Source organism: Rissa tridactyla, chromosome 2 (genome assembly GCF_028500815.1).
Source record: "Rissa tridactyla isolate bRisTri1 chromosome 2, bRisTri1.patW.cur.20221130, whole genome shotgun sequence".
Lineage (NCBI taxonomy): Eukaryota > Metazoa > Chordata > Aves > Charadriiformes > Laridae > Rissa > Rissa tridactyla.
Window position 1 is genome coordinate 97969885 of NC_071467.1, and position 21639 is coordinate 97991523.

Genomic DNA, 21639 nt, shown 5'->3' on the forward strand with positions numbered 1-21639 from the left:
CATGATCAGCCAGTTTCTCCAGGAGAATGCTGTGGGAAACAGCATCAAAGGTTTTACTAAAGTCTAGGTAGACAAGATCCAGAGCCTTTCCTTCATCCATTAAGTGGGTCACCTTGTCATAGAAGGAGATCAGGAGAGAGTTAAGCAGGACCTGCCTTTCATAAACCTATGCTGACTGGACCTGATCACCTGGTTGTCCTGTACATGCCATGTGATGGTGCTCAAGATGATCTGCTCCATAACCTTCCCCAGCACTGAGGTCACAGTGACAGGCCTGTAGTTCTCTGGATCCTACTTCTGGCCCTTCTTGTAGATGGGCATCACATTTGCTAACCTCCAGTCAACTGGGACCTCCCGAGTTAGCCAGGATTGATGACAAATGATGGAAAGTGGCTTGGTGAGCACTTCCACCAGCTCCCTCAGTACCCTTGGATGGATCAGATCCAGCTCCGTAGACTTGTGTGTGTCTAAGTGGCATAGCAAGTCGCTAACCATTTCCCCTTGGATTATGGGGGCTTTACTCTGCTTCTTGTCCCTGTCTTGCAGCTCAGGGGCTGGGTACCTGGAGAACAACTGAACTTACCATTAAAGACTAACTTCCTCATAGGTACTGGGGGGGAATGCTTTCAGGTGTCCCCAAACCCATGTCTTCTCCAGGCAGAACAAACTCCAGTCCCTCATCTCTCCCCACAGGGCAAGCACCCCAGCCCTGACTGCCTTGGGGACAGTTTTGGGGGCCCAGACCTGGACAAGGTATTTAGGTGTGGTCTAAGGAGTGCTGAGGAGGGGGATCTACTTGATCTGCTGTCTGTGTTCCTGTTCACATAGCTGCAGATGCTGCTGGCCATCCAGACCTCTTGTGCTCAGTACGGACCCCAAGGTTATTTCAGCAGTAATGTTGTGCTCAACACACGCTCCATTCAGGGAGCTGAGGCAGCCCCATGAGCTTGGCTGCTCACCTGAACGCCAGCAGCCACATCGCAAGAGAGGCATGCTAGCTGGTGCTAACAAAGGGAAGGGGTTAATTTCTCCTGGCTTGTACGTAACCCTACATTTCCAGCTCAGTACATGGAAGGAATGTGATTAAATCAGTGTTAATACCAAGTCTGAGAACAGATGTGAGAGTGAATTGGCAGAGCTGGAATTCAGATGGGATGAAAATAGCAAAAGGGAGTGGGTAGAAGCTGTCACACATTTGTGTTACAGGTGCTTGGTCTAGACCCCAGCATTTGCAGAGACTCCTGTATTTTTCTACTTACCAATTCTTATTAATCCAGTTTCTCTTGTCAGCAGGGCCTTTTTCCCTTAATGTTAATGTCCACCAGTTCAAGCCTCCTGTTCTCTCCCCTGAAGGACAACTGGGGTAAAAAGTTCCTTTCCACTCCAAGTAAGCAACAAGGTGTAAATATTGCCAATTTCCTTGCCTCTCACACAAGACAACACTTGAACCCATTCATTCGCATTTATAGACAGGTAAACTGAGGCACACAGTGCAATTGTTTTTAAAAACCACCAAACAAAAAAATCCCCTAACCACTACAGGCTGTTCTTACTCCATTCACAGAAGGTGCTGAAAGACTCTGCAGAGGGCAAAGCCCATGTTTGCACTGGGCTTGTGCAATCCATGTTTCCCTTAGGATCTTAGTTGTTGCCCCTTGCCTTCAATCTGCCCATGGAGTTGGGTTTATTGGTTTTGGTTGGTTTTGGGGTGGTTTTTTTTTTTTTGGCACTGGCCGTGACATTTGTCTTGTAACAGAGCAAATGCTTAAAATCAGCCCAGGCTGTCCATTTGCAGCGTAACAGATGCCCTTGTAACTCAGCCGCAGGGATGTAGCAAGCTTTTCCATCAAAGGGTGGGAAGACTCGTATGGCTTGGATGTAAGATGAAGCCTTCAAAGGATCTACTGCTCCTTGCAGCGAACCATGTCGGTCTTGCCACCACCCATTCCCTTGGTGCATTTTTCAGGATTTACGTCACCACTCCAGAGAGTTTACAGCACTCTTCTTGCAGCTTTACGCAGAAGTAATATCAGCTGTAGTCAGCGAAAAGCAGAGTGCTGCAAACACAGATCTTAGCAGCGAAATGAAGGGACAACAGATCATCAACTGAAAAATTTGGTATTGCGTTTACTTGTAACTCTTTAATGTCCCCAGCAGTTTGTTCCACAAATGACTTACGAATCAGGGTTTCACGGGTATTCGCTTAAAAAGGAGGTGTGGGGAAATTACTTCCAATTTTCTTCTAACTATGTAGCTGTAACATAGTGTAGAAGTGCTGTCTTCATGTACAGAGACGAGGAAAATCAATTGCAGTTCCCAAGGGGCAGACGTATGGTTGAGAAGGTCGCTAAATACTTGCAGTTGCTCAATGGGCTTGGAACCGGATCCCTCCCGCGCTGCATGGCTCCTCAGCGCCACGCTGAGAGGGGGAAGGAAGGGAATGCGTGCGCCAGGGAAATGCCCCTTATGTTCTCCAAAATGGACTTATTCAAGGGCAGAAGAAAGAAGAAAGGCGGGCATTCGGCATGCCCAAAGAACCGTATTCTGTTTGTAGCATTCACAGGCACATACCGAGGATTACTTTAGACCACGTTGTTGAATACGAGCCTGTTTGTAAGTTCTGCTCAGGAGAAATAGGTTGAAAACTGTTCAGCCTTTACAGGAAATATTACCGTTGCAATGCTGTCAAGGTCACTGTCAGTCTGGGTTATCTGCTATGTAAGTGCTAGCCGCACAAATCAGGCTTAGCTAAGGGCTATAACTCATACACTCAGCATTTTGTGGATTTTGTCCTTTAGCTTTCCCTCATTGCCATTTTGGATATTCATTTAGCTCTGGTGTATGACCGTTGCAATTCCTCTTTGGGGTAATTTCCCCTTGTGGTGCAGTGTTTTGCTGTATATTCCATAATCACAGGCATACAAACTCTCTCTGAATGAGTAATTTTGTGTATAATGCTTGTTATTATCTTTGAATGCAGATGGTTCACCTTTGGACAAAACAGCAAAAAAATGCAGATTACAGTGGAAAAAAAAATCAATGAAAAAGTTCAAAACCCACAGGAAATATTAACAAGGAAGCTCCTGTGGTTAAGGCATCCAGAGGAGCACGAGGAAGTGTTGGATCCTTTATCAATTCTGATCCAGACTTCTTCAGGAGCTTTCTGATTTCCAGGTGTCTTAGCTTTTATTTATAAAACAAAGATTATGGTATTTCCCACCTCATGGATTTATTGAGATTAACTGAATTCCTCATTCTAAAACGTATTGTAAGAAAGTATTGCAAAGAACAGTTCTAGCATAAACATATACTTTTATAATATCTTACAAAACTACAGGCATCGATAATAAGAGTGGTGGAAAATATTTTTTTCTCTCCAACAAAGCAATTAATCTGTATAATCAAAACAGCTTCTCGATTGTGCAATCCACAACACATTCCCTGTAATAATGAAGTGTTAAAGTTTATAGAACTTGTGCATGGGCTCATCCCTTGTACGCCAAGCTAGCTGAGGCAGTAATTTCGAAATATAAATTGGGCCATATTGCAAGGAAAAGACTGTCTGTTCTGAGATACTATGTTGAAAAATGTGTAGCTCATTTTGTAAGATTTCCAGCCCACATATGATTTTTTTTTAATTTTTTTTTCTTCCTTGTTAGTGCTGAAGTTGCTGTGATATGTTAACTTTTATTGTTCAGTTGTCTGGTTTTTATTCTTAATATTTCTAGCTAATGTTAGGTTTTGTCCTACAATGCCACAAGAGTTTCTTTACATCCTTTATGTGCCAGATGTGCAAGTACCTTCATCGCTTTAGGACGTTGCCTGTTTCTCTCCAGCTCTGTGATTCAGTCAAGCATCTCGGCATAAGACTTTCTTACTGCTTATGCCTTCTAAACTCTTTAATGCATTTAAGTGGCCCTGAACGTGATTACTTCTACTGCACAGCTCGGCGTACAGCAAATCCCCAGAATCAACCAGCCTGAAACTGCTGGGCCTGAAATTTGACTCCCAGTGTTGTTGCCTCAGGCCTCATCTTCTGGATTGCAGACAGTTTGGCTCGGGGAAAAAATAATGGGTATAGTTGCTTACACAAAGTCCCTTTTTTCATTCTGTCCTATCTGATCTGATGCTATTTATTCATCTGAAGAAATAATTTTAAACGTGTTTCAGCCTTTGCTGCTGATTAATTATCAACCCCTTTCAACTGAACATTTTGCTTCCTTCCTCTTGTCCTCTCTCCTAAAAAAAGCAATTAATAATAATAAAAAAAATAATAAACAAAAAAACTATGACTGTCAGGTATTAAGCCTTTCTGACCAAATGGAGAAACTTGATGTACCCTAGGGCAGTTATTACCCATGCACATTCAGTTCGTATTACTGCCATCTAAACGTACAGGTCACCTGTGATGGTGCACCATGTTCAAAAGTGACCATGGGTAAACTGAAACACCCTTGTGTTTCCCCTAACGACTTGCCTGTCAGTAGAGAACAGGTGGTTTAGAATATACTTTGGACACAAAGTGAAAATTTGAGGAAAATTTAAATGATCTTAGTTCCTTAGAAATGCATAAAATTGTCCATTGCTTAATCAATTATATACACATACACGCCCTCTCCCACAGAAGAGGCTGGATCAGGCATCTACATTATTTGATGTAATTATGTTGGTTGTAAAATAAAATGCAATTGATACGGAGTATTTCTGGGTTTATTTGCCATATGTGGCACACAAAGACAAATGGTAGGTTACTTCTGAACTTTTATTTCAAGTATGTTCCACACATTTATATGTAAAAATTGATTATAAAAAAGCAAATGTGGCATTAATTTACCATGCTCTAAGTAAATTGCATATCCCTTGTAACCATTCTTCTGGTCATAAGACCCTCGGACTCCACCAATGCAGACATCTACTCTGCTAACAGAGGCCCTACCGAGGGATGCGCAGTGCTTTCCTTCCATCAGCGCTTCAAAATTAGTCAACGGATTCTAGAAAGAGCCTCCTTGTCACCACCTGCAATTCCAAACTGCATTAAAAATCCTAATGTCGCAGTTTAACTCTTGAAGGATTTTTATTTTTTTTTTAAGATTGTGTTCTTAAGTGCTTGCAAATTCACATGTTCTGGCTCAAATTCTCATGTTGTGGCATAAACACCCACAGTCTCTCTGTCCTTGTGTCATATATACTGCACGCTGTCAACATCAAAAGCAGGTGCTCATGCGTCTCGTCTCCCATTTCTATATCTCATGGCTGACCTGGTACATCCCAAAGCTATGGACGGTTGACTTCTTCCAAGCCATTGCTTTGGTTATCACTCATGTAACTTGACTGACATAGATGTCGCCTACATTTGGCTTCATGTTTATAAACCACAGAATAAGTCATCTTTACATGTCCTTAATATCACTGGCTGCTTCATTCTTATTTTTGTTGCTTTAAGGTTAACAGTCTCATTGAAGCTTCCTGTGGATTCACCTGTCTAGAGATGCCCTTGGGAAACGTGTCCCTGTTTCTCTTGCAGAGATAGAAAGTTCCTCTTGGTCCAGAAAGACTTCCAGAATATTCTCTCCCTTCTTACATTCCAGCCTGTCTGTCACTCTGAGATTCAAAAGCGAATGTTGATTTGATCCACCCAGGACAAGAGCATGAAGTTACCTCTTCAGTTTACTTGAACAACGCATGAGAAGTTACATCCCATTTGCAGTAAAGGAACTCCATCCAGAACCAGGTTCAGAGCAGAGACAGCCCCGCACACTTAGCTTTTCATACTGCAGAACTTTTTGTGTTTACTTTTCAAAGATGAGAGCTATTAGTTCAGTGAAGAGCTTAATTACCCAGCTTTGCGCTGCCACGGCCTCCTTATAACCTGGTCTTCGTATCACAGGAGCGTTCTTGCTCAGAAGAAGAGGGTTGCACAGCAGAGTGAAATAAAGTTGATACCAACTTCATAACAGCATCATAACACTGTTGTGTAGCTGTAATGGTATTTTTTAGCTGCCTAACTCCTAAAAGTTACTGTAGTGCACAACACTGCTTTTCGAAGGCTTGTCCAGCACAAGCAGGTCACTGACAGGTTACCTATACTTTCAGGCTGTTCCAAAGAGGCCATATATTATCATTTATTTCCTCTCCATACCACTCAGCCATCCAGCTTGTGTCATGTTTACTGATGAGCCCACGGTCCTGTCAACATCAACTTAGACAGAACTTGAAGTAAGCCCATTTTTGCAAGTGTTGTCACTGTTCAAATCCTGGAAAGTTGTCATTTCATGTACATTGATGAGGGTGAGCATGTGTTTCATATCTGGTCTGTTTTTTTGATAATTGGGAGACATACTGTCTTTTCTTAGGCATGTCTGAAACAGAAAACAGAAAGGAAAGTTTAAAACCGAGGGTTCCTATGAAAGGCAATTTTTTAAAAAGTTGAAAGCATTGATTTTCCTCTTTGCTAACCATACATAACACCTTTTCCATTTATTTGTCACCAGGAGCACACGGTACAAAGAAAAGCTGCTGTTTCTTGGTCAATCAAGGAGCTTCATAGGACAAAAGCCTTAGACACAAAAGGATATTTATATTTAATTCAAGTTTTCACAGAATCACAGAATCTTCATGGTTGGAAAGGACCCTTAAGATCATCGAGTCCAACCAAACAACGTACAATCTCTGCCACTAGAGCATGCAAGAGCATGCCACCAGAGCATGTTTTCATATGAACAGACCTTGCACCAAGCTCTTGCAAGTGTGGTTTCCACCTGCTTTCAATACAGGTCAGTGACCAAAATATTTTCATCAAGTTGTCAAAGTAAAGCCCCAGTCCTGACAGCGGTCTAAAACTTAATGTCACTGTTGAATTTAGTGGAGGTTAGGCACAATCTGCATTAGAGGAGAGAGAGGACAAGGCAACCTGTAAGAACTTAACAGGCACTTTAAATAATGAAGCTCACTTGTGAGATCAGGGCAATATTAAACTTTGATGAAAGCTAGGTTGATACCTGAGACTGGACCTCAACCAACAGTAAAATACACGTAATTCCACCGGAGTGATTATCTTCACTACGCAGCTCTGCTTTTTTTTAACTGCACCACTACAGCTGGGACTTTTTTTTTCGTATGGGGAAGGAAACGTTCCTTTAGAGAGCTGAAATTCTTTCAGGACACTGAGCAGAACAGGGGCATCTGTCTCTTCTGAGTGATATCCTTGCTTTCATACTTTCATCCTAACAAATTCCTACAAGACTTATCTTGTCAAACTTTAGTCTGAACGGCACAAATTACTGGCAGGATTGTCAATCTAAAAAAGAGACAGGCATAAATTTAATTGCTCCCTGAAGATACATGAAAAGCTACATTTAGCTGCAGCTAATTAGATATTCTCCAATCAACAGTTATGATTCATCTGCTGAGGAACAAAACAAGAAGGCAAATACGAAATAGGCAGCAGAAGTTAAATCTGACCTCCCAAAACGCTGGGGTTGGTTTGGTTTTATTTTTAATTAGAAATGCAGCCGGTGTTGTACTTTACTGACACCAAAGGCTCATGCTACCTCTAAGCCCGGAGGCGCAGACCTCTGCACAAGTGGTTGACTTCAACATTACCGCAGGCAAAGCATAGTTTGGCTTCTGTGAAGTGACGTTCCCAAATACCTCCTCCCCAGAACTTCGAGCCAGCGTTAAGGGTATGGATAAAAGCCCAAGGAGGTTCTTTTCCAAGGATCTTAAAACATCTGTTTACCAAGAAAGACGGAGCCTCACAAAAACGACCATCTGAAATGGGGTTGTCAATAGTTTACAGCTATGGAAACTGAGGCAAAAAATAGATGGATTTGAACTTGTCCCTCATGCCGCCACACATAGGAAATGCCATACGTGAGGAAGGGATCCCAGGGGCCTGTGCCTCCATCTCAAGCAAATCCTGTTCCCAAGTACCGAACCAGAAGAGCTGTTGAGGTCCCCTTAAACCGAAGAGCAGCTCGCACTCAGAGTAACTGGAAGCAGAAACGGGCAGCAGGGTGCAGGAAAATAACTCTCTGGTTTGAGTTAGATTAGGGTGTAGCAAAATGTTTTATCTCTTTGGGACTCCATCCTGTGTTCCTCATGCACCTGAGTTCCCTCTGGTTTTGAAAATATCGCGAGAGTGTTTAAAGGATTTGATCACTAATTAAGTATGAACACCAACTTCTGACTGGCTGTCTTAAGGTGGCGCTAGCAGAGAAAATGAGTGGGGTTTTTTTGTTGGTTTTGGTTGTTTGTTTATGAGAAAGGGAATTACTTACACAGGTAAAAAAGATGAGCAGCAAGTAAAAAATCCCAAGGCATGTCAGCATGAAAAGCTCGGTTTTGTATTTTTTTAATTTTTCATCTTCTATTCCAGGGCAACCTAAAATGTAAAGCAAGGTGTTACATTGTTCTGGTGTTTGTTAAACATTTTTAAACTATTACCTTCATGAAATGCCATGGGGAGCATGGGACAGTCAAGAGTCTCTACTATACCTGTTACTTTTAATGTGACTGTGACACTCAGATTGCGTTCTCCACTCTGTTCACCCAAAGTACACTTATATGTCCCGCTGTTCTGGCTGGTCGCGTTTTTGATCCTCAGTGAAAAGAAGGTGTCATTGGAGAGCTCCAGGGACCCCCCAAGTTCTTTTGGATAATGAGATTCCACGTCAAGGACCTTCCATGCTATTCCTTCGCCATCGCCAGCCATCTGGAAAATACAAATATATTTCTCGTCTTGGGCAACACTGTCATCCTGAGCTTTAGGGGAAAGAGAGCTTTAGAGCTGGCTTATGCTTGAAAATGCAGAAATGCAGAGGTTGAAGAGAGGCTGGGGGGGAGGGAGACCTCAAAAGCATCTAATACGTTCATGCTCACAATCAAAAAGTATTTGCTTTTTTGCTTAAATAGACACTGTATTTATAAATAGATACTATAGAGCTATGCTGTAATAGCTTCATAATCTGCCTCACCTGGGCACGATCCTGGTAGAGATATAACACGATAAAAGGCAGTGGTAGAGTTTGCTCTCACGGTGTCTATGCCGAGGCCCCAAAAGCGTTCGAACAGAGAGCGAGAGTCCACGGGGACGGAACTCAGGCAGCAAGAGGCAGCCTAGCCAGCTGCTTAGCGGTGGCTCTGGGGACCAGGTGTCCCCAGGAGAGGGTGGCATCAGGCAGGTAGGCTCCGCTGCTGCCTGCGCTCGCCCTGCCAGCACACTTGCCACCTTCTGCTGCCGGCAACTATGAAACCTGCCATCCTGGCAGGCACGCCGCAGCGGGATGGCATCCTCCCAGCAACCCTGCAGCCCAGAGGTCCTCGTGGGAACGCAGCCCTGGAAACTGCACTTCCCCGTGCCAGTTTCTGCGCAGCTGACCCCTGAGACTACGGTGCCTCTCTGGAGGAACGAGGCGGGGGGGTTTCCCTCCTCCCCTTCCCCTCCACTCTTTATTGGAACCAAAGAACAAAAATTGCCGCGACTCCTTCAGATTCGGTTGCGTGAAGGTCACAAGCAGGTTCTGGTGCACTTGGGGAGCATTTGTATGTTGAATTTCTTAATTGTAACCAGAAGAGCTACATTCCTTGGCATTGCTGAGAGGCTGCTGGAGGAATGAAGTGTATTCCCAGAACAGTTTGTACTGCAGGGCGATAGGATGCACTGAAAATGACAATTGGCTGGGAACCACAAAGAAGAGAGAAATCACTAACTTGATTTGAAAGATGGGAGACGGGTTTGAATTAGCTCGTGTCCATTCTTATTCGTCGACGTTGCTCCCTGGGATTCAAGGCAGCGTGCCCTCTATGAAGGTTTCCCGAGTAATGAATTCAATCTTTCTCTGGACCAGCAGAGCCAGAGCCAGCTCATACAGTCCAAGGCTCAGCTTTTCAGCCAAATCTATAAGTAATGTAAGCCAAGCCTTTTTTATTTTTATTATTTTATTTTAATAGACACATTTTTGCGTCGCATGTTGGTGCTTACTTTCTATCAGTATAGCTACTGCATCAGGGTATAACAGTTACACTGTAAGTTATTAAAATTAACACAATTTTCTCATACCGAGGCTAGGAGTATCTGGTTTCTCTTTCTTTCATGGGGAAAAGCGTGAAGAAAGCGTACTTGGGAGTCTGGAGAGAAATATGGCCCTGACGCTCCATTATACTTTGCTACTTTTGCAGCCCTAAAATGGTGTAAAACAAGCTGCAAGTTGTGGAACTTTTCAGGAACTGGGGAATCAAACTGAAGCACAAGATTTTCATAACGGTACAGATCCTTTCTCAAAAAGGTTTGGGGGTTTTTTTAGACCATCAACTGAAACACAGAGCAGTAATTCCCTGGGGCTTTCCGCACTTGACCCAGCAAGAGGGAAGAAAGTACCACCTTCTTTTTAATCCCTCAGTAAATTTACCCCAGCTTCTCTTTCTTATTACTCTCAGCCTCAAGTAGCTATGAGACAAGCAGTATCTATGGTTGTTTTCAGGCTGTAGGGACCTCACTGTGCTACAGAGATTTAGACATTTTTGGGGCCTGCACATTGTCAGAGACGTTGCCAGAGGAATTCCAATACCCAGGCTGGGCTCAGCTCTGGTTACAAGTGGGTCAATAGCAGTTAAGTGGATAGAGTTGACCTCCCTCAGGTCTAATTTTTGCCACTCTCCCTGCCCTTGCCACCCCCTTTCTCAGTGAAATTTAAAACTGCCCACAGGGGAATAAAGAGAACCAGCCTGGCTGCCCTTCGCATTGCCCTAAAATGCAGATAGGAGGTCTGACCTACACACAGAATATTAGTTTGGGGGTTTGGTTTTTGTTTGTTTTTTTTAATTCACTGGTAGCATAAATAATTGCTGTCTTGGGTGGTAAATGGTGCTGTGATTCTTGTGGGAATCAGAAAACACTTTGATGTTTCTGTATGCAATTGTAATCACCACTGCTAATATAAGGGAGAAGTAAATTAAGTCCCTGTATCCTATGCCTGACCATGTGCTTATTCCCAGTGAGATTTTTGGTAAATGATTTAACTTCTCTATTTTATGGGGACACTGAGGGATAGGATTGATTATTGCCTCCAAAGCTTTTTGAGGTGCTCGGTTGCTGTCACACATACATCGATGGTGACCCTGGGGACAAGGAAGTCAGTCATAACTTTGCCTTGCACAGACCCGCTCTGCATAAAGCAAGGTATTGTGCATGAAGCTGCACGAGCAGCCTTTCCCCAAAACAGAAGAAAAAGTTACCTTGTGGCCTAATCTGGCTCCTTTACTTGGAGGGAAACCAGTCGCAATCCGGATGGGGGTCACAAGCCTTTGCATTTGGGGAGGAGGAGGAACGGTTCATACGTGTGGGTTTAATTCGGGATTTGCATGCCTGTCTTTCTCCATTAAATCTACCCTTCACTGCAGAGCAAAGGCAGGGAAGGCAGTCCGTGCTGGTGCTGGTGTGCCCAGCAGCCTCCCTACATTTTTAAGGCTACAGAGACATCTGGTGGCATTTTTCCAGCCTCCGCATGCGGCGCATCCATCCCTACTCAGAGGTCACAGCAGCCCTCTCTCTGATGCCTGAACCAAGCTTTTTTCCACTGCAATCTTACCTCCTATTATCTTCTCAAAAAAACCATCAACACCTCCCTTTTTAAATTCTCTAAGTAGAGAGGAAACATCTGAGCAAATTTGCAGAGTGTGTCCCCATATCCCAGCTGTGCAAAACGAAGTCCACGAGATATTCAGTAAGGTCATCATTCTGCCTCTTGCTCTATTCAAACTAACCTCTTTTCCCCCCAAACCTAATTAAAATTACGAAAATGCCACTTTGTTTGCCACCTCCTGTGAATTAGTTGGCAGACTCTCACTAGACAGATCATTTCGCAGCTCCAGCTCCTATGATAATCCACCACTAATTCATGCCAAGTGTCCTCCAGGTGATACCCCAGCCCAAGGTAAATGCTAGGGGTTTTACCTAATTAATTCCACACAAGCTTAGAGGGTTGATGGCAGCAATCCACTTGTGTAGGGACCTTCCTCTTCTTTAATCAGCAACAAAATATTTTTCCGCCCGCTTTTTCGTTTGCATTTCAATCTCCCTTCCGCTGCGCTGGCGAGCGAGCTGCGGCACGCCGGCCCCCCCCGCTGCTCCCCACTGCCAGCGGGAGGAGGAAAGGGAGGTGGTCTTTTCCTGCTCCCATGTTTGCTGTTAATGACTTTACCAAAATTCAAAAGGCAGACCATGACTCGTGCGGGGGCCGGTAGAAATGCTACTGCAGCCATTTGCATAAAAAGGGTCTCGTTGGCATGCTGGCTGCTGGGGGTTGCTGAAGCAAGAATTTTGCTGGGAAATGGGGACCTGCAGGCTGGCAGCGTTGTTCCGCCTACGTGCATAAAACTACGCATTAAGAAAAATTGAACAACAAAGGAAATGAGAGTTTATGTTTATTGTCGCATATCCATTGGCCAGCGGTCATGTCTGTGACAGGCTTTTTCAGAAATCAGCTGGGGGGGGCTAAGTCTGTTGTTTTTCATCACCTCCATAGCAATGAGAGGAAATGCTACCCCCAGGGGCTGATACTGTCCAACACCTTCATTAACGACCTGAACACTGGGACAGAGACCATGCTCAGCAAGTTCACAGATGACACAAAGCTGGGAGGAGTGGCTGATGATACACCAGAGGGTGGTGCTGCCATCCAGAGGGACCTGGACAGGCTGGGGACATGGGCTGACAAAAACCTCATGAAGTTCAACAAGGGGAAGTGCCAAGTCCTGCCCCTGGGGACGAATAACTCCAGGCACCAGAACAGGCTAGGGCCATACTGCTGGAAAGGCCCTGGTGTCCTGGTGGGCACCAAGCTGACCATGAGCCAGCCATGAGCCTTTGTGGCAAAGGCAGCCAACAGCCTCCTAGGCTGCACTAAGCAGGACATCTCCAGCAGGGGGAGGGAGGTGATCCTTCCCCTCTTAGCACTGGTGAGACACACCTGGATTGCTGGGTCCAGTGCTGGGCTCCTCAGTACGAGAGAGACATATGAACATATTGGTGAGAGTTCAGTGAAGGGCCACCAAGATTATTCAAGATTTGCGCTTCTGACATATGAGGAGAGGCTGAGAGAGCTGGCACTGTTCAGCCTGGAGGAGACAAGGCTTAGGAGCATCTTATCAATATGTACCTGATTGCCAGGGGGATAAAGAAGCTGAAGACAGACCCTTCTCAGTGGCCTCCAGAGGCAAGACAAGAGTCAATGGGCACAAACTGAAATTCAGGAAATTCCATTTAAACAGAAGAAAAACATTTTTTACTGTAGGGGTGGTTGAACACTGGAATGGGCTGCCCAGAGAGGGCGGGGAGTCTTCATCCTTGGAGATATTAAAAATGCGACTGAACACGGCCTTGAGCAACCAGCTCTAGTTGCCTTATTTTAGTGAGTTTAATTGAAAGTTATTCTAGTTCCCAAAAGCTTGGAAACACTTGGTCTAAAGAGGTTGCTATTTACCCACATCTATTCTCTAGTCAATTGGCTGATTCCTCCTAAGTTTCTCCTAGCCCGGAGCTTTTTGGTAAGAATAGTAATGGTGATCCAGTGGATATTAAAATGGAATAGGTTTGATTGAAAGTACCGCTGAGCTGATATATTTCTGTGGTGTGACTGGATGAATTACGAGAAATAGGTGGGATAATTAGGGCCTACAAAATTTAAGTGCTCTTCAGCAAATATTTCTTTTTCAGAGAACTGAAAACAAGGTGGAAAAAGGAGGAGGAACACTTTGCTTGGTCCTAGCTGGCTGGGGTTTAGCTGCAGCTTTGAAAACTGCTACAGGATTACATGATAGTGCCACTAAACAAAGGCAATTCACCCACACTGTAGTAGTTACACCCAACCAATCAATTAAAACTTAATTTTATCTTGTACATGTAAGAGCAGGCAGTTGTTAAATTAACTCTTGTTCTCTGCTCTCATTAAATACCTTTTGTCATCGAACTTTTCCCAGACTAAGGTGGCACGTTGGCTCCCAGGTAAATCAAAGTGCCAATATAAGCTGCTTTTCCCATAAAAGCAAATTTTTATGTCAAACAAAATGGTTCAGGTCCAAAACTGATGTCAGTTTAAAGGTGGAATGTATTAACATTAATTTATTTTCTTCTGAGGGTGGGATGATTGTAAAAATGGTTTTGTTTAAAATTATACCAGGAATAATGGCCAAGTTGAAATTTCTGACTGCTAAAGAGATCTAAAAACTATATACAGCCAGAAGGAATTTATTTTCTGAAGCAAAATATCTAGAATCCTGGCAATGCCCACTAGCCAACATATAATGAATCACAACTGAGCTGAAACTGCTTAATAGGTGTATTTTTCAGCACAAAGGCACTTTCACATTTGATTAGTGCGGAAGGTGCATCCATATGGTTCCTATACAGTGTCATGTACAGATACCAATGTTAAATCTGAAAAAAACAGACATAAATTGTGGGCACATGGGAGTGAACTCTGACTGTGCTTTAGAGGGAAAAAGAAAGAAGAAAAGAAAAACCAAAACCCAGCCCCAAAACAACAGCAAAGGAACCACATGTGACACATGAGCCAGCTGGAAAAGCCCTCTGACTCAGTCACATAGCCTCTTTAGTGGTTTTTTTTTCCCAGCTAAGGGCATCCAGCACTAGCTCGTGTCAGGCAAAAGAATTGTTTTGCTCATTAAATCATTTCCGCCGCTCCCTTCTTGTCCGAATCATCAATGTGTTGGAGCTACTTGGAGCTGAATAGATGTCTGAGGAGCATTTGACTGCATTTCTTCAGGTATGTTAGAAATTAGACTGAAGCAATTTAGCGTCTATTTACCTATGCTAATAGAGAATAGCTATGCATACTTAGCAAAAGTAATTTCCTTTGAAGGAAGGTGCGATTAATATTACATGTCTATAAGGTTTATTCTTGCTTGTATAATGACTTCCTCCTTTAATTCTGCCAGAATTTTCTATTTTTCAGGGCAGTGTTATAAAGTTAACAGACTTCTCTCCACTGAAGCACAGCCTTCTTTCCTATTCCTCAAGACTTGTTTTAGATTAAGACTTCTCTGGCTATCACACGAACAAAATAGCAAAATATCCACTGGGACTTCATTTGTGTGTGTTTAAACTTGGGTTTTCAAACTGGATATAAAGTGATAATTATTATGAGTTTTTATGAAGCGGTTCTCATTTTCCATGTGCTGCACAAAGAGAAACTGTTCAGTTTTCAACAGCCCTACGAGGCAGAAAGGTAAGTAAAGTTTCATTACCTCGATTCTTGTTTCATAGGTGGGCTGTAGGGATTCAAACCAGTATTTCCATATACAATTCCCAGTGCCTGGGTGCTCATGCAAGAATGACCTACTTTTCAGTTCTCAGTTGGCAAACTTCCACGCCGCTCACATACAGTTTTATGGCATGTAGGTTGCCCTTCGAACGCTCTAACTTTTTCATGGCCACATAGTGAACGGGATGAGACCTGTACCAGGCTGGAAGAGGACTTGGTGCTCTACCTTCTCCCCCAGTGTGCTAGGCCTGCCTACTTCAAGTATTTCTAAGTAAAAATTATTTTGTCTGAGCTGACGGACTGATTCTGCACAGAATGACTTCCTGCATGAGAAAAATCTAATTAGCTCCCAGGATACTGGGCACACAACAGGTTAACCACATGCACGTCTTCTTGCAGTACGAGACATTAACAAAAGTGAAGGAACTGTTGAATGCAACACTTACATCCAGTTGGATTTTGACACCACAATATTAACTCCTTTACACAATTATTTCTCCATACAGAACTGAAAAAGCAAGTACTTTTAAATAGTATCTTTTTTTCTTTTTTTTTTAAGCAGATCGTAACAAACTATTTAAAAGTACCCCGTAACTGGCCAGAGCATGCAGAGGTGCCAGTGGGATGGAAGGGTTTATTTGCTGAACGTTCGCCCTGCGCAAACAACTGCACATGCAGCGCCGTAACGTTGTCGCCATCATTTTTTTAAAGCAGCAGAAGCAAAGGTTAATTGCTTGCATTTACTGCACAGTTCAAAGTGTCCTCATACAAAAGATTTAGCCTAACAGCTGCTTGAACTTTACAGCCTGAAATTTCATACCATTTGTTGGAATTACCTTTTAATTAGCCCTTTGGGGGTACACGTAGTGTTTATTGATTAATCCTTCAGTAGTTGTTTTTTAAATAACAGATTAATTCTCTATGTCGGGTCACCCAGTCACACTCCGCTATTCCCCCACCCTCCTTTCGCTGGGTGGGGACAGCAGTACACAGCCAAAAAAGAGAGGAGGAGAGGAGAGGAGAGGAGAGGAGAGGAGAGGAGAGGAGAGGAGAGGAGAGGAGAGGAGAGGAGAGGAGAGGAGAGGAGAGGAGAGGAGAGGAGAGGAGAGGAGAGGAGCAAGCTTTAAGCTGCTGCCTATTTAGCTAGCCCCACAAGTCAAAAAAGTATTGCTTCTCCAGCACAAAACACTGAGCCTAAATTACTTTTTCCTGCCGAGAGTCAGGCTTTTTAGCTTTGGAGCTGTGCTTTTCCTAATATGGCTGTGACTGTGGCTTGGGCTAGCATCATCAAGAGTGGCGTTAACTGCCTGTCCCCACTTCCCATCTCTCCTCTGGGATGAGTAACCACAAGACTGCGGTACCATGGTTGATGCCATCAGCCCCTGAGGATAGTGGCAAGAGCTGAAGATTGTTAGATTGGCTAGATTTTGTTACTTCTTGTAGTTTCAGTAGTTTCAGCAGTGCCAGCAGAGAAAAAAGCATGAGGTCCTGTCATGATGGGCACTGGAAAAACAGTCTTTTCCTGAGTGAAATGAATGAAGCAGGGAGAGCAAGGAGACCATGGAGGGAGAGGAGATTGGTGGGACAGGGCAGGCGACACGCTGTGGCAGTCTGGGCTGTAACATCCTGACTGCTGCAAAGGGAAGCAGCGCTAGCGAGGGCTGCCGAGGAAGGGGCACACACAAAAGGCATCATCAAATATCACCCTGCCCTGCATGTGCAGTCATTTTGTGCCCAGGTGGAACTGTAAAGAGCTATGAGACAACACAGAATTGGGTTTACAGGGTTTCCTTATACTCTTTCATCAGAGCTTTTGTCTCCTGTTTGGTGTCCGGCCCTCTCAGCTGCCACTGAACTCAGAAGGACATGCTTCTGGAGCATCCCCACACTTCAGCCTGCTGAAAATGTTTTCGGTTTTGTTGACTTCCAATACTGGCCTGGGGGAGAATTTTCAGGGATCCAGTCAACCTCTCTGTTTATTCCTCCCCCCACCCCTTACCACTTCTGTTCAACTCCTCCAGGTCCACCAGACTGCATGGTTTGCCTGCAATGAGCTCCCTGCCCTGCCTAGGCTCTGTGGGAAACATGGGGCCTCAAATAATTAGCATGTATCTATATGGAAAATACATGTCTTTATCCAGCTTTTGAAGCAAAGTGCAAAAAAGTATAAGTTGACACCTATCCCAGCTCCCACAGTAATGTTCAACCAAATGCATTATTCTCTCCTGTCTGTCTCCCACCCATGCTTAGTTCAGCATTTTGGAAAAAGAAGGAGACTATAGATGCTGCTCTTGCTGATGGGCTGGTAGCCAGATGTTCGAAACAGGTCTTTCAACGTTAGGTATCTTTGGGTTACAGTTGCCATCTAGTCAGCAGGCAGATGCTCATTGTTGTACCAGCACTGAAACTCGGATGCAGTGCAAGTTTCAACCACAGAAGCCCTATCTAGTAACACCGTTTGTTGGTTTACTGTAGGGAATAATTTTAAAACTGTATCTGACCAAACTGCTGGGGAAGCTAAGGCTGTGGCTTTATGTTCTAGCAGAGACAAATTAACAGTTTTCACCCACCAAAAAAAGGGGTTTTTCCCTTCCCTTCCACTGCTCTCCCATCACATAGGAAAGTAATTCAGCTCTAGTAGCTCACAAAATCTTTATTCACAGATTGATTTTCCAGTATTATAACATGCAACAGAGAGTTGACTTAATAGGCAACCAGAGGACCACCAGGACTGGCCCATGGTAAGCGGCAGGAGTGCATGGCTGGCAGTGGTGAATGGGGGAGAACAAAACCTTCTTTTTTCTCCTGTTAATTTGGCTCACACCGTAAGCTGAAACTATGCACTGAGATGCAAATACACGGTCCCATACAGCAAGTCAACAGCCCCTTCTTCAACCACTGGGCAACTCTGCCTCTCTTTCTATGAGAAATTCCATTGTTAAAGTGTTGAGCATGACTTTTCTGCTCATTAGCCAATTGATCTTTGTAGCCCCTCCTGCAAATAGGTGGTCAGCACGGCTCTCCTGCTTTGGAGATGGAATTCTGAATCAGGGTAGTAAAAATGTAACTTTTACTTTGTGACTGCAATGAGATAACTCCGAATTTCTCTCTCTCTTTGTGCCTTCTGCATATCCTGCCCTAATGTCCACCCCCACTAGTCAAATCTTCCTAAAGAACAGCAAGTACTTGTTCAGTTCTTCTATTTCAAAGAAAAAAATCAGCGCCTGTTTTCAGGGAGATTAATGAAGGGACAACATCATTGATGTTGCAAGGTTTAAATACCATTTTTTGCTCTGAAAAAAAATCCTGGAAAGACTCCTCTTTGGAGTAGTATTTGGCAGGCTGTACATGGGGAATCACCTGAATTCTGATTCCTGGAAGCCAGCAATAGTTAGATAGAGAAGCAGCCCAAGAGCAATTCAGGGATCACACTCAAATAGCCTGTCTACAGTGACGTGGAAGACGCCTGTTCTCCATGATCTGCTTTCATTGCTGCCTTATCTCTGCTGCACTGACAGTGGATGCCTCTTCATAAAGTAACCCATTTTGTACAAGACAAGCCAGTATCAGGTAGGAAAGCAAAGCAGACTGCTCAAATAATCTCAAGTAACTTAGTCTTTTTTCTTACTTTATACCAAGATGCTGTCTGGTAGGTGACTGAGGAGTCCCGAAGAACTTTACAAGGCAGCAGCGCTTCTTCAGCACATCTTACAGCAACACCTGGGACCACCACAGAAGCCCCATGGATCAAGCACCGAACTGCAAAGCACAGGTACACATGGCCTTTAAAAGAGATTGCTTAGGTAATCCTTCCTGTCTTCCCAAAACATATCCCCACAAAATAAATGTGAAAGACCAGAAAGAAAAATGCAAAGCTCCCCACTTACCATTGCACAGGATAATGAACAGAGCGTAGACTACCAAAGACATGGCGTTTACTGCTTCAAATCACAGAGCAGCAGCAGCGTGCCTCTTTGCAGGACAGACTGTGAGAGCAGAATGAAACTGCTACTGCTTCTAGAGTGATATTTCTGGAGGCAGACTGGGGAATCCCCAGGCAGATTATCTTGAAGCTCCCCGTCACAGGGAAAATCCCTACATGTAGGAGCCAGCGCTCCTCCCATTAAATCTATTAGGTCACTCCCATTTCTGCAACCGCCTGCATTGGTAGGAACTCACGTCCCTTTTTTTCTTTTTTTTTTCCCCCCTCTGTGTTGATCTGAACAGAGAAAAGGTTGGTAGCGGGGCATTGTGGATCAGTGTGAAGGGCATCAAAATCATCTCTGAAAGAATTTCTCTCTTGAGTGACAAAACAGCAAGGGAAAGGGTTTGTCAGCCTCCCAAAATCCCCTCTCAACCTTCTCTCTGGAGCTCTAACAGAACAGTGTCTGTGCAAAGGCCGGCCATGTGAAGCGACATTTCTGAAATCACATTTAAGCCCTCAGGTCGTAATGCCACGAGGATGCTGTGGCTTGAGTCTAAGGGCTAAGCAGCAATTTACAGCACGACTGAGCAATACAGGCTATATTTCTGTAATGTCACACGTGTAACTCCCCATGTAGGCACTCATGATGTAGAAGCAGCAGCTCTTCTTAGTGTATTTTGGCATTTTCAAAACAAGCAGGGGCAGCAAGAGTGACATAATTCTACCTAATTATAATCTGGAAAATTTCCTTGTGAAAAAACAATCAAGGCAGCTCCCAGAAGAAGAATCATTTGGACATCCCCTCTAGATATCTGAAAAAGAAAAAAAAAAAAAAAAAGAAGAAAAAAAAGGTCCTTTCCTTGTGATCTGTAAGAGCTGTTTCCCCCTGGAGAATTTTTGAGGAAGTCTGAGGTCGATCACAGAAGCATTTACAAATCATGAAACTCTGAAAGTTGCTGACATGTTATTTTTGGAAAACAGTTCTGGCTGCGGTCTTTAGGCTACTGAGATCATGATGGAGAGAAGCCATTTAGGAGAGGCTTCAGCGAATTTTGATGGGTGAAGAGCGTATGCTCAGCCCCTTTTGAAAACCAGGTTCCTGGAAGCCACATCGGACTAGGCATCCTAAAGCCAAATCACGTCTACAAAGCCTTGTGAGGAGAAGGCAGTTTGAGAAGTCCTCAGCATGCAAAAGTCCAAGTCAGATGGGTAAACACCGTGGGTGGGTAGCAGCTTCAGAAACTCCAATCTGTTCTGTGAGGGAAGTCAGACAGCAATTTTGCTGGGGGCCTCGCTGTTGAAATAGCCTACTTATACTTAAAGCTTTTTGCTTGTATCTTCATTGACCGTCATAGTAAATACAACAGGCTCTAAGCTTTATTTTTCTTTTTGTGTTTTCTGGTTTCAAGGACTTCAATCCATTACTTCAAAGATTGGTACAAGTAAAATGTAGACCCCAGTGGATTGCTCTAGAGGGAGAGATAATCCTGAACTCTCACTTGTTTCTCTTGTGTGAAATAATAGAGTCCTTGAGAAGGCAGAAGTGAGGGGGAGATTGCTGAAGGAAATCTTGGAGAGAAGAGGGCTCCAGTTAATATATTTCACATCTGTTCTTCACTAAAATGATGGCTCTCCTGCCCCCATGAGTCAGTCACACATCAAGCCCACCTCCAAGAAGGGCACTCAGCTTTCACCCAAGTGCCTCTTTCTGTGAGTCCTGCAAAGCTACATATTTACCCTTCATAAACCAATCCAGAGGCTAAAACCTTCTCTACCTCGCCTTTCATTGTGGGGAAACCCCTAGTGAGCAAACCACAGTAAGACGGTGCCCCTGCTGTGGGTCAGCCCACAGCAATCTTTCCCAAAAAGGCCTGGCCAGATGTAGTCTGAACGCCTAAGGCTGAGGTCACAAGTTTGCCCACACAGAAGTGCACTGAAAGTAACCATAAAGGGTCAGGCTTCAGTTTGATCTGGGAAATGTACATGCCACACACGCTTGCCAAGGTGATGTTAAACAACATTCTCCCTCCCTGAGTTAAAATACAGGAATTAAGACTCTTAAAAACACACAGGTTTTCCCTCTAGGACAGGCATAGCTTCAAGCAAAACAGCCGTTTTCCTCCAGAAGTATTTGCAAGCTCAGCTGCTGTTCCACAAGCACAGTATGTGAAGCAAGAGAGCAAGATATCAAAAACAAAAACTGAAACTCCCTTTGCTGGGTGAGGAGAAATCACTTGGTTTCTAAACTTTCCCTGGTTGGGATTTTTTCTTTAGGGAACTTTGAACTGGGCTGTACTTTCCGTCCTAACTTTTAATACCCTTTGTATGGTTTCAAAGAGCAAGCCTACTATCTCCAGAGCCCTGGAAGCCTCTTCGAGTTTCAAGCCGGTCCTGAGCAGTGGAAGCAATGGGAGCTCAGCGGGATGGGTTCGG

General features: G+C 44.0%; 1 protein-coding gene across 1 annotated transcript; it reads right to left on the bottom strand.

Annotated features, from left to right (window-relative positions):
* Positions 1 to 3151: 3151 nt before the first annotated feature.
* CD83 (CD83 molecule) lies at positions 3152 to 19379 on the bottom strand. The gene is made up of 5 exons (XM_054192966.1): positions 19169 to 19379; positions 18910 to 19040; positions 8497 to 8713; positions 8280 to 8383; positions 3152 to 6359 (listed from the first exon to the last, which is right to left on the bottom strand). Exons 1-5 carry the CDS (start codon positions 19209 to 19211, stop codon positions 6201 to 6203), a joined length of 654 nt encoding a protein of 217 aa, XP_054048941.1. The 5' UTR covers positions 19212 to 19379; the 3' UTR covers positions 3152 to 6200.
* Positions 19380 to 21639: the final 2260 nt, after the last annotated feature.

Excerpts from the sequence above, each read along its gene's own strand:
- CD83 (XM_054192966.1), bottom strand. The coding sequence starts at position 19,211 with ATGTCTTTGGTAGTCTACGCTCTGTTCATTATCCTGTGCAATG. Across the intron at positions 19,041-19,168 it reads GTTCATTATCCTGTGCAATG|TTCGGTGCTTGATCCATGGG; the intron begins GTAAGTGGGGAG and ends TGTGCTTTGCAG. Across the intron at positions 8,384-8,496 it reads AGTCACATTAAAAGTAACAG|GTTGCCCTGGAATAGAAGAT; the intron begins GTATAGTAGAGA and ends TTTACATTTTAG.